Source organism: Callospermophilus lateralis, chromosome 18 (genome assembly GCF_048772815.1).
Source record: "Callospermophilus lateralis isolate mCalLat2 chromosome 18, mCalLat2.hap1, whole genome shotgun sequence".
NCBI classification, from domain to species: Eukaryota; Metazoa; Chordata; class Mammalia; order Rodentia; family Sciuridae; genus Callospermophilus; species Callospermophilus lateralis.
This window is the reverse complement of record NC_135322.1, coordinates 34849588-34861065: the sequence shown is the minus strand read 5'-3', so window position 1 is coordinate 34861065 and position 11478 is coordinate 34849588. Positions and strand designations below refer to the sequence as shown.

Here is an 11478-nt window from a genome sequence, read left to right as displayed (position 1 = left end):
TGGTTTAGTTGCCAATAGCCTCACACCCAAGCTCCAAGGGGTAGAAGACTTGTGATCTAGGTTTGAATTGTCCCTGAATCCCACCACCACCATTCACACCCTCTCCACCCTCACCCTTGCCCCCTGATGATGATTGGTTCCAGGTAGGCACATGATCTAAATCAGTCCAATGAGATAAAGCCATGACTTTTGATGCCCCACTAGACAAAGTAACATTCATTCTGGATTGTGATCTACAAGGATGACAGCCTGGACACCATTAGAGCTTAGTTGGCAAGTGGATCAGTGAAAACAGTAGAGACAAAGAGCCAAGAGACAAAGCATGCCTGAATCTTGTGACATCATTTGAGCTCCTGGATATAGCCCTGCCTTAAGCTTACTTTATTAGGGATGAATTTCTGACTGTCACACAGAGGCTAAGCAATACAAGGGAAAGAACCAGGCATCTGGATTTCCAGTTTAGTACTCTCACCTGCATCATGTTCCAGGTGACTGTATCCAGCCACACACATCTCCTCTAATCTACAGTGTGGCTTTATAGTCCGCTGAAATATGGGTATTTCAAAAATAAAAACATTTGATCACAATAGTGTTTTATCTAATTGAATCACAGAGCCATGGAAGGGTCCTTGGAGATCTTATCATTGAGTGGTTTTCAAAGATTTTTAGCAACTCCTTGTCTCAAATGAAATCTTAAGCAGAGCTCCTTTGTATAAGAAATAAAAATGGTATCTTTTTAGTTCAAGTGCATTTTATCTTTGAAGTTAAAAGTTTTAATTTCTACTTTTATAATCAATGAAGACTCAAATTTGTTTTGTTTTCAAGGTATAGAATTTGATAATATAATACTTTTGAATGTGTGGGGCTCTTTTAATCATTATTTTTTAAAAAAAAATATATAGTTGAACCTGGTTATTCTCAGTAATTATATAAAGTCACCCCCAAAACTGAATTAGCCAATACCAAACCATTGCTCCTAGGAAATATACTGGGTTAAGTTCCTGTGATCCTCTTCTTAGAACATATTTGTGAACTGATCAATATGTAACCTATTTTATGTGTGTTTCTTTGTAAAAACACCTTGTATTGTTGACTCATTAACTCTGAACTCATGGCAGACAGCACTATAACTCATGGCTGAAGGAAGCTTTTTATATTGATTTTATTTTTTTAAATACGTGACAGCGAAATGCACTACAACTCTTATTACACATACAGAGCACAATTCTTCATATCTCTGTACATAAAATATGTTCAGGCCAATTCATGCCTTTATACATGTACTTTTTTTGCATTACAATTCTTATTACACATAAAAAATCTTATTTAAAATACTTTTAACTATTAAAATAATGATTAAAGTATGGGTGTCAACATACTTTAATCATTATTTTTTTTAATTTTTATTTTTTAGTTCTACTTGGACCCAATACCTTTATTTTATCTATCTATTTACCTATACGTGGTGCTGAGGATCGAACCCAGGGCCTTGCACCTGCTAGGCGAGCGCTCCACCACTGAGCCACAACCCCAACCCCTAATTATTATTTTTAATAGTTAAAGGTATTTTAAATAAGTTTTTTTTTTAAGTTTCTTAGCTCTTCTCCTTTTTTCTTTGGGCTTGTGAATAAAAATAATGGGAGCCTGAGTTTGTGTAACTGTCAAAGATCTTTGGGTGTCCTGTTCTAACTTTATAGAGAGGTTCTATTTTTCTTGTCCAAGAATATCAAGTGAAGGCATGATCTAATGTTCTAAAATGGTGCTTCTCAAACTTTAATACATACATATGAATCACCCGGGGATCTTGTTAAAAATGTGGATTCCAATTCCACAGTTCTGAGTTAGGGCCTGAAGTTCTGCATTGCTACAGAGTTCCCATGTGCTGCAGATACAGCTGGTCCACAGACCACACTTTGAGTAGCCAGGTTCTAGGATACACCACAGAGGAGCATCCTGAATATACCCTTGAGTCAAGGAAATGAGAATCACTTCCAAACCCTAATTTGAGGAACAAATTGGAAAATGTCTGTAATGACATACACCAAAATGTCACAGAAAGGGATGAGCTATGAGCAGTTTAAAATGTCTTTTCAGGCCCATCTGTATTTTCAAATATATCTATGAGGAACACAAATTGCTTAGGCAGAAAATAAATTTAAAACTAAGTTTTAACAGAATCAAGAAAAATCTAAGATGCACACAAATCTTTAAATTAAAACCTTTTTTTCCGACACTGACAGAGGAGAAGCGCTTCTCCACGGCAACGGAGTTTAAAAGCAACGGCCGAGCCCTCTTTCTGCAGCCCTGGAGATGGTGAGGCCCAGAGAGGGAAGGGACGTGCTCAGTTTTCACAGTGGGTTTTGGCAGAGCCAGGGCTAGGTGAGTAAAACTAACGGGTACCTGAGTTTATGCGACTGTCAAAGTCCTTTTGGTGTCCTGGAGCGGCCCAGGGTCACAGTCTGGTAGGAGTTGGCCAAGCACACAGCCACTTGCTACAGAGGGAATTCAAACTCCAAGGAGCAAAAGGCGTCCCAGCCCAGGGCTCCTAGAAGACGCCCAGCCACCTCCATCTCTGGATCCAGTTTTCCCCTACTTTACCGAGCGGCGTCTACACCCCACCTGTCTCCTGGCATTCGAGGCCTGGGTGATCCCGCCTCTGCTTCTCCTGCTCCTCACCCCTCAGTGCGCCAGCATGCGTGACTCTGTGCCCTGGAACCCCCTTTCCCCAGCCCTGAACAGAGCCTCCACGGCTGGCCCTGCTCTCTGCATCCTCTGCCTGCCCCCGGTCCCTCCTCCAGTCTCCTCTGCTTCCATCTTGTCCTCCACCCAGCTAGCCCATCTACAGGTCCCCCGGCTCCATCTCCTCACTCTGCCCTCCTCCAGAGGTCCCAAACACGTCTCAGTGCCAAAGCCTATTTTCAGGCCTCCCCCCTCCTCTGAGCCCCATACCCATCATTCAACTTCCTCCTTGGCACCGCCTCTCAGGTCATTCACAGGCACCCCTAACCCCCCAAGTCTTCCTCCTAAACTCTCAGAGTGTCCACTGCACCAGCCATGCCCCCAGGCTGGTCCAAGCCACCACCCTCTCCCACCTGGAGACCATGACACTTTCCAGCCAGTCTCTGACTTGTCTCCTAAACCCCCTCCCGTTCCTCCTCCGTGCAGAAGCTGAGGGGTTCCACATAAAATGGGAACCCAGCCATGCTGGGCTGTGCCTCCCCAGGCCCTGCCCAGCCCGCCTCACTTCTCCCCATCTTGCTCCAAGCCTGGGTGGCCGTCTCTCTGAATGCACCCAGCTTGGCTCCTGTGGATCCCTCTGTCTGTCTGGTGGGTATAGTTGATGTTCCAAGAAGCCCACCTTCCCAGAGGGGCACCCCTCAGAGAGGTATGCAGCTGCGACTGTTGGCTGCTAAGTGGCCCCAGCCATCAGCTGCTTTGGAGAATGGCCCTGGGACAAACCAAGTCCCCTCTGCAGCTGAGGACCCCAGAGCAGACCCCAGCAGCAGGTGCAGACTATGAAAAGTCAGCCCTTCCCCCCACGGAGGGACCACTCCTGGTGCAATTTGTGTCCCACGGCCCCACCCAGCCTGCCACCGCCACAGGATCAGACTGAACTGAGCCCCTGATCTCACTTCCACCCTGGCCTCGCGGGCTCCTCTCCTGAAATCCGGCTGTCCCCGATTGCCGCCCCAACTACGAGGCCTCCAGTTAGGGCACCCGACCTGAGACTCCTCACCAGATCCAGGGGGGTCAGAGCCGAATCCCAACAGTGCCCTGGGCCTTCCTACAGAACAGCCCAACAGAACTCAGTCACTACCCATGCGGTCAACAGGGGCTCACTACAGACACGCTTGACAGTACAGATGGGTCCAGAAAGAAACTTTAAATTGCTTATAACCGCACCACTCTCTGTGACATTTTGATATATGTCATTCCAGATATTTTCCAATTTATTTCTCAAATTGGCCATGAGTCTCCCTCACGAGGCTGTGGATTCTGGGAGGACAGATCGGGTCTCTTTCTCCCATCACCCCTGGCACACAGTAGGCACACAACAGATACCAGGTGGAGGAGGGGAGGGAGGGAGAAGCTCACGTTGCCTCCTTCTGATTTGATCAAAAGCTCCAAGCTCATCCCTGTCCCGGCCAGGGTCTGGGTCCCTGTGGATTTCAGGGCTGACAGCAAGGAGCCCCGTGGCGTGCCCCCTGCCACCAGCCAGCGGCTCAGGACCCCGCAGTGCAGGCAGCCCTGGCGGGGCCCCACGTGGACGGCTGCCATCTGCTGCCTTTCTTCTGCTCACTCAAAAGCAGGTGACGGGGTTGCTCTGCCAGTGACCGTGAGCAACCCTGGAAGCTGCACTGTCAACAACCTGTCACAGCGAATCACCTCAGGCCACTGATCCCCAAAGAGCTGCCCACTGAACGGGCCTTGGCCCCTGCCCCTCAGGGCCTCTCCCGGCAGCCCTGACAAGCTGGCACCATGAAGGCCCAGACTGGCCCCTGCCGCCAAACTGGGGCAGCTGCCACCTCCCTCCCCTCGCCAGAGCTCCCCTGCCCCAAGTCTCCAGGAAGGCGGGTCCCTGCCCGGCCTGTCCTGCTTCCTGACCCTCGGGGAGGGCTTCCCCGGCCAGGAGCCCCCACATTCGCCACTTTTGCTCACCCCCTGCCAACTGCTGTCCCCCCGTCCTCAGAGGACAAAACTGGGGTTCAGACAGGAAGACAGAAGTAACCAGGACAGCCCGCCCTGGAAGTCCCTCGCCCCCCTCTGCTGCTGCCCGGGGGGGCTTGAGGAGCGAGGCCAGCAGAGGCGACAGGCTCAGAAGCCCGTGACGTTCAGGACTCTGGGTCCACCTGGATGGGGAGCTGGCTCCAGAAGTCCCTTCTATCACTTGGCTCTCGAGGGACATCTATGAAGTGAAGGGCCACCAAGGGGTCTCCAGAAAGCAGGCCACTGAGCTGGGCCCGCACGCCCCACGCCTGCCCCCACCGTGGGAGGTCACTCTCCACCCCAGGATCAGGGGGCCAGGACATCAGCTGTGTCCCAGAGTGACCCCTCCACAGGAGCACCAAGGCCTGAGGCCCACCGCAGGGGAAACGCAGCACACATCAGAGTAGCTGATCTCCCGAGGGCCCGGAGCCGCCCCGGCCTGGGCCCCTGGACACCACTCCTCTGCCGAAAGGCGAGGCTGGAGAGGGGCCAACTCCGAGCCCAGCCAGGCAGAGATTTCCTGGGAATGCCACACCCCCCAGTGGCCAGCCTTCCACGGTGCCTCTCTCCCTCCTCCATAGGCTCTCCCCAGACCACTAAGACGGTCACCTCTGTCCCTGCCAGAAAGAACCCAGGGAGAAAGGCGGGGGCACTGTGGCAACACAGGGAAGGTGTTCGTTCGTGCATTCAACAGATATTTTTTGAGGACTGTGCTGAGCTAACTTTGTGGTAAGTGCAGGTGACAGAGCTAGGAAGGAGACGGACCCCATCCCTGTTCTCAGGGTGCTGAGAGTCCTGCAGAGGAGAGAGACAAGAAACAGGTGCATAGACAGGTAACATGACATCAGAGGATGTGAGTGTCACAAAGAGAACCCAAGGAGTGTGAGCCCAGAGGCAGGAAAGGGCTGCTGTGGCTTTAGAGAAGCATCTCTGAAGTGTCACAGTGGAGATCAGGAAGATATGGAGGCAGAAGCTAAGGGGAAAGTGTTCTAGGTATACAGAGAAACACAGACCAAGGTCCTGGGGCAGAAAGTGGCCAAAAACAAGTGAGAAGCCAGTGTGGCTGAGTTGCAGCCATGGGGTTGGAAAGTTAGTGGGGCCAGACCTGAAAGCCAAGGTGCGAATGTGGCTTTGACTCTTGAGTGCGATGGGGAGCCATGAGCATTGCACGGGGAAATGACATCACATGAATTACATTCTTAAATAATCACAAATTAAAAATTAACATGAGCAGTGGCAGTTACTCAGCACTTACTATACACCAGGTATTACACTCCGTGTTCTGACCTCATTATCTTCTTTCATCCTTACAACCTCCTCATTGCCAAAGCAGACCTGATTAAACTCCCCTATGCTGAGGAGGAGACAGAGGTTCCGAGTGGGGGAATAAGCCCTTTTAGGATGAGTCAAGGTTACTGAGCTGTTGAGTCTGAAGCCAGGACCTGAGCAAGGTTTGTCCATTTCCAGAGAGGTAGGCATTCCCTGGCCGGGGTCTCAGTCCTGACTCCCATCTGTTAGATGGTGACTTGTCACCACATCAGCAGGGTCTTCTCAACCCTGCAGAGAAGACTTGTAGTCAGTTCCAGCTCGGTGGCTCTAGGAAGTCACTATCCCTACTGTCCCCAGCTCCACCTTCTGCAAGATGGACATACTTATCCTCCTCCTGGAGTTGCAGAGAGGACACTGACCACAGGACTGACCTGGTAGCAGGTGGAGTGCAAGGACTCGACAGAATTGCATTAGTTATTCATCCCAAAGCTTAGGGACAGTGTCCTGGGACCTAACTGCCAGTCAGCCCATCCTGAGAACAGGAGGCAACCCTTCTGCCTCCGCGACAGAGCCCAGCAGCAAGCCAGGCTGCGAGGGAAGCGAGAGAGGATGCAGATGCCGGGGAGGAGGAGCCCAAGTACAGAGCTGGCCTGTCCCCTCCCCAGGTCTCACAAAACCTGAAGCTCCCTGATTAAAGAATTGTTCCACCAGGTTAAGCAGCCATCTTCTCTTGGCCCAGTGCTCCTTGTAGTTCCACAGGAGCCACAACAATCCATAAACATCAATTAACAATGACTGTCATTGTTCAGATTATCTTCTGATCTTTTTCAATGCATGCTCATCCGTATAGACACATACGCATCCTCTTCGGGACTTGGTTGTGATTTAACTCTGTTCCAAACTCGCAGGAAGGGAAGTTGGAGCTGATCCGATCTGGTCCTGTTTTTGAAGAGCAGTTAAAAGGTGGGATTTGGAGGTAGGCAGGCATGGATTCAAAGTCCAGGTAAGCAAGCCACGTGATCTTAGATCAACCACCTGGCTTCTCAGGCTTCGATTTCCTCATCTGTGAAATGGGGATAACAGGCCAGGGTAAGGAGAGAAGCGAGTAACGGGCAACACCTCACCAAGTGCCCTCCCTAGGCAACTGCTTCCTTACCAGAAGCTCTCGGGATGTCACGTCAGTCCTTCTTGCTGAGATCCACAGCAGGGACAGACAGTTCTTTCTGAGGGAAGGCTCTTGTCCAAGCTGTCACCACTTTGGAACAAAGTTACTCCAAAACTTAATGTTCTAAGTAAATGGACACTCCTAACATCCATGATTCTGAGAGTCAGGAGTCAGGGCACAGCTGAGGGGGTTCCTCTGCTTCCTGGTCCCCCACAAGGGTGCAATCAGGAAGTTGGCCTGGGCCCAGCCCGTCTGAAGGCTCCACAAAGGAAAGAGCCACTTTGAAGCTCAGTGATTGTTGGGAGGATTCAATTCCCCAAAGGCTGTTGGGCCAGGAGCCCTGGGGGACACAGGCTGGATCCTCAAGCCTTTGCCGCCTCAGCCTCTCCAAGCACGGCAGCTCTTTTCACCAGAACGTGCAAATGAGAAGGCAATGCAGAGAGCTGGCTAGCAGGACGGACCCCAGTGGGATCAACCTCATCACAGAAGGGGCTGCCCATCGACTTTGCTGAATGCTGTTGGTTAGAAGCAAGTCCTCGCTCCATGGAAGGACATGAATGCCAGGGGGCAGGAGTCTGGGGTCATCTTGGAGTCTGCCTGGTAGAGCATGGTGCAAGTCGACTAGCGTTTTCTGGTGCCTTCTGTGTGCCAGGTGGAGGACTGGGGCTGGGAATTCCAACGGATGAGCTGGGCTTCCTGCCGTCCAGGAACTTCTTCTGGGAGGTGTTTTTCCGCTTTGTGCTCTTACCTTCCACTTTCGTGAACATTCTGCCACATAGGAAGATTGCTCTGAAGGGAGGCTACTAGTTCTGCAGTGTAGGTGGGATAAGCAGATCCTTTTCCTCCATCAGGGGGAGGTCAGAGAAAAGAGAACCAGCTCTGAGTTTCTTTCTTTAAGATCCAGACCATCACGCCAACATACACAGAGATAAGACGAAGAAAGAGAGGACCAATAGCTCCAAATAATTGCTTCCCATCTTCCCTCAGGTAAGCTTCATTCCGGCCCCTGCGGGGCCTGTAGACCAATAAATCTCTTTTTTACTTTCTTGAAGTAATTGAAATTGGGTTTCTACCACTTGCCAACAATAGGGTTCTAAAATACAAACCTACCACTTCTCCACTGGAAATCAAGATGAAGCTACAGATCTTTCTGGGAGAGGTGATCCAGGAATACAAATTCTTGCTGTGTTAGCTTTTCGTTGCTGTTAAAAAATAACTGACATAAGCAACTTAAAAGAGAAAAGATCATTTTGACTCATGGTTTTAAAAGTTTCAGTCCATAGGAGGCTGCTCCATTGCTTTGGGACTGAAGTGAGGCAAAACATCATGGCGGAAGGGCATGATGGCTCAAGGTAGCCAAGAAACAGAACAAGAGCATACAAGGAAAGGGCTAAGGACAAGATATGGTCCCCAAGTGCATGTCCCCAGTGACCTACTTCTTCCAACCAGGCTCCACCTGCCTACAGTTTCCACCACCTCCCTTAGTCCATTCAAATGATGAATCCATCAAAGGGATTAATCCACTAATGAGGTTAGCACCCTCATGATCAAATTATTTCCTAACAGCCACACTTTGGGATATTCATGCATTGGGGATCAAGCCTCCAACACAGGAGCTTTGGGGCACATTCCAGATCCCAACGATAACACTTACTAAGGTATAAATGACTGACACTAGATCCTTTCTTGAGACAAGGCAGTGATTATGAGCTAATATGCAGGGTAACCCTAAGGCTAAAAGTGCAAGCCAGTCAAGACAGCTTACCAAGTTCACAAATGAAAAGGACTTGTAAAAACCTGGATTTGAATCCTAATCTGCCACTAACTGGAAACTTACTTCTCTGGGCACCCATTTCCTCATTAGTAAAATGAGAAAAGACTATTACTTACCTTATCCATCTTACAAGGTTGTCATATAGACAAATATTAACATTATTTTATTTCCCTATAGCCAGCACCCCTGCATGTACCATGGTAAGCATATCTTAATACAGTATATTTGAGTAAATGTCAATCAAGTAACCTGAGTATCCCATCTCTCCAGGAGGACTCAGCATCTAAAGACAAGAGTGAATGAAAAGAGAGAAAGAAAAAAAGAAAGAGTGAAAAGAACTCAAAACCGGATTGAAAAGTGAACATCTGTATACAAACTAATAGTCTGCACCCTGGCTTGGTGTGAGTCCAGCAGATAATCTTCATTATTATTTTTTCTTCAGCTTAATTTAATTCCAGCTAATTTAACTTCTAAATTTTATCTTTTCACCTTGTCTTTGCTTTTCATGTTATCTTTTCTTTTCCTTTTTTGAAAAATTGACATATACATTAGAAATATTTCTAACAGAGAGAAGTATAAAACTAAAATAATTCGCTCCACCTCCAGCGCTGGCCCCCTGAGAGCAACACTGTGGGCAGTCCCGAGTGTCCATCCACAGCCTTTGAATACAGATGTCAACACTTATTTTCACAAGCAGATCTTACTAAACAATACAACTCCACACCTGGTGGTGGTTGTTTTTAATTCAGACCCTGGAGGCCTTCACCTAAGGCCCTCAGGTAAGTCTTTGTTTTGTAAATAAGAACCCTCCAGTCAGCAGGGGGCGGGGCTCGCTGGACCTGGCCTCGGTACGGTGGAGTTCGGTGGGTACTGCTAGAGGGGAGAACAGAAGCTGGGAAAGTGGGAAGATGGGAGGAATTAGGGAAGGAGGGAGGGCAAAAAAGAAAAGAAAAAAGGAGGGAAAGAGAAAGGCGGAAAGGAGGAGAAAAGGAGGAGAGCCAGCAAAGAAAGACTGCAAAGAGAAAAAGAGGGAGGGCGACAGAGAAAAGGGAGATTCGGAACGATAGGCCCCGCCCCGGACCCGCCCCGGACCCGCCCCCGGTCTGCAAGCTGCAGAGCCACCTCCAGCCGCCAGGGGACGCCATGCACAGCCGCCCTTACCCTGAGCGCGTGGCGGGCCCTCTCTCCCGCCCGTGCGCCGGCCGCTCGCCGCTCCGCTGTCGCTGTCCGGCTCCGACCCGTCTCGCGGGCTGTCTTCTCGTGAGGGGCCTCGCGCCGCCGGGCGCGCGCCGTCCCCCTGCCTCGCGGCGCGGGGTCTCGCGGGCCCCGCTCCCGCCCTCCGCTCGCCTGGCCCGGACCGGAAGCGGCGTCGCACGGCCTGGGCCTGGCGCGGGGGGCGGGCTCCGGGGCCCGGTCGGACATGGGCAAGAAGCACAAGAAGCACAAGTCGGATAAACACCTCTACGAGGGTGAGGAGTGGGCTGCCGTCGGGGCGGCGACCCTGCGCGGTGGTCGTCCTCTCGAAATCGCATAGGCTCGGGCGCCCGAGGTGGGCCGAGGGGGCTGCCCGTCCCACCGCAGGCCCCGACCCGTGGAGGGGGAGCGGCCCGCCCGAAGCGGCGCAGACCCCAGGCGGACCCCCGGCGGGCGGCATTCGAACCGGGCCCCCTGCCGCGGCGGGCGTCAGGCGGGCAGCTGGGAGGTCGCCCCGAGAGGCCCGGGGGCGTTCGGGCGGGAGGCGCAGCCCCGGCTGGCCAGGGTCTGTCATTCAACAGGTGCTTCGGGTGCCCACGCGTGCGAGCTCCGCGGCCTGGCTGCGCCTCGGCGCCCCGCTGGACGGCCAGTGCCCCCTTTTAACCGAGGCGCTCTGCTTTTGTTTCAGATTATGTAGAGAAGCCTTTGAAGCTGGTCCTAAAAGTGGGAGGGAACGAAGTCACCGAGCTCTCCACCGGCAGCTCGGGGCACGACTCCAGCCTCTTCGAAGACAAAAACGACCATGACAAACATAAGGACAGAAAGCGGAAAAAGAGGAAGAAAGGAGAAAAGCAGGTTCCCGGGGAAGAAAAGGGGAGAAAACGGAGAAGAGTTAAGGTAAAGTGGCTGCATTGTTTCAGCTTTGCTGAAGGCTCGGCTGGCTCAGTTGTCCAGTGCCCACCCAGCTTCATCTCTGTGTCCAGTGCGACACTGAAGCGCCTGTAAAATCTGGCGTGTTTTGAGGTCGAGCGGGGCAGAGTAGAAAATTGAATCAGTGAGTTTCGGCAGTGTTCACGCTTCAGGTGTTTAAGTGGCTTTGGAGCAACTGCTTCCAAGAACAGTTTTAAACATCTAGGAAAAGTAAAAAGTCATGCTCAAGAAAGCCTCTGTGTTCTAGGTTTGTCCAAAGTAGTCCTTTCCAAAGTGAATGGAATCTAGTTAACTTTCCTTCCAAGGATAAACAAGTATGTATCTGGAATTATCCCAGAATTCGGGTACTTCCCAAGTTTAACCTGCCACTGAGTGGCTTAGTAAAGTCAGTTACTCTATCTTGAAGGTAAATCTTTGCATAGGTTGATTTTATACAAAA

The 11478-nt window shown here is 50.8% G+C and overlaps 1 protein-coding gene across 2 annotated transcripts in view; it reads left to right on the top strand.

Moving 5' to 3' along the window:
* Positions 1-10116: 10116 nt before the first annotated feature.
* Positions 10117-11478, top strand: part of Brd7 (bromodomain containing 7) — a 39047-nt gene continuing 37685 nt past the window's right edge. The window contains exons 1-2 of one of the 2 annotated variants that reach the window (XM_076839614.1): positions 10117-10384; positions 10798-11006. In XM_076839614.1, coding sequence (XP_076695729.1) covers positions 10336-10384; positions 10798-11006 — 258 coding nt within the window. In that variant the 5' untranslated portion in view covers positions 10117-10335. The remainder of the gene's footprint in view (positions 10385-10797; positions 11007-11478) is intronic. The other variant, XM_076839615.1, reaches the window with a different exon arrangement.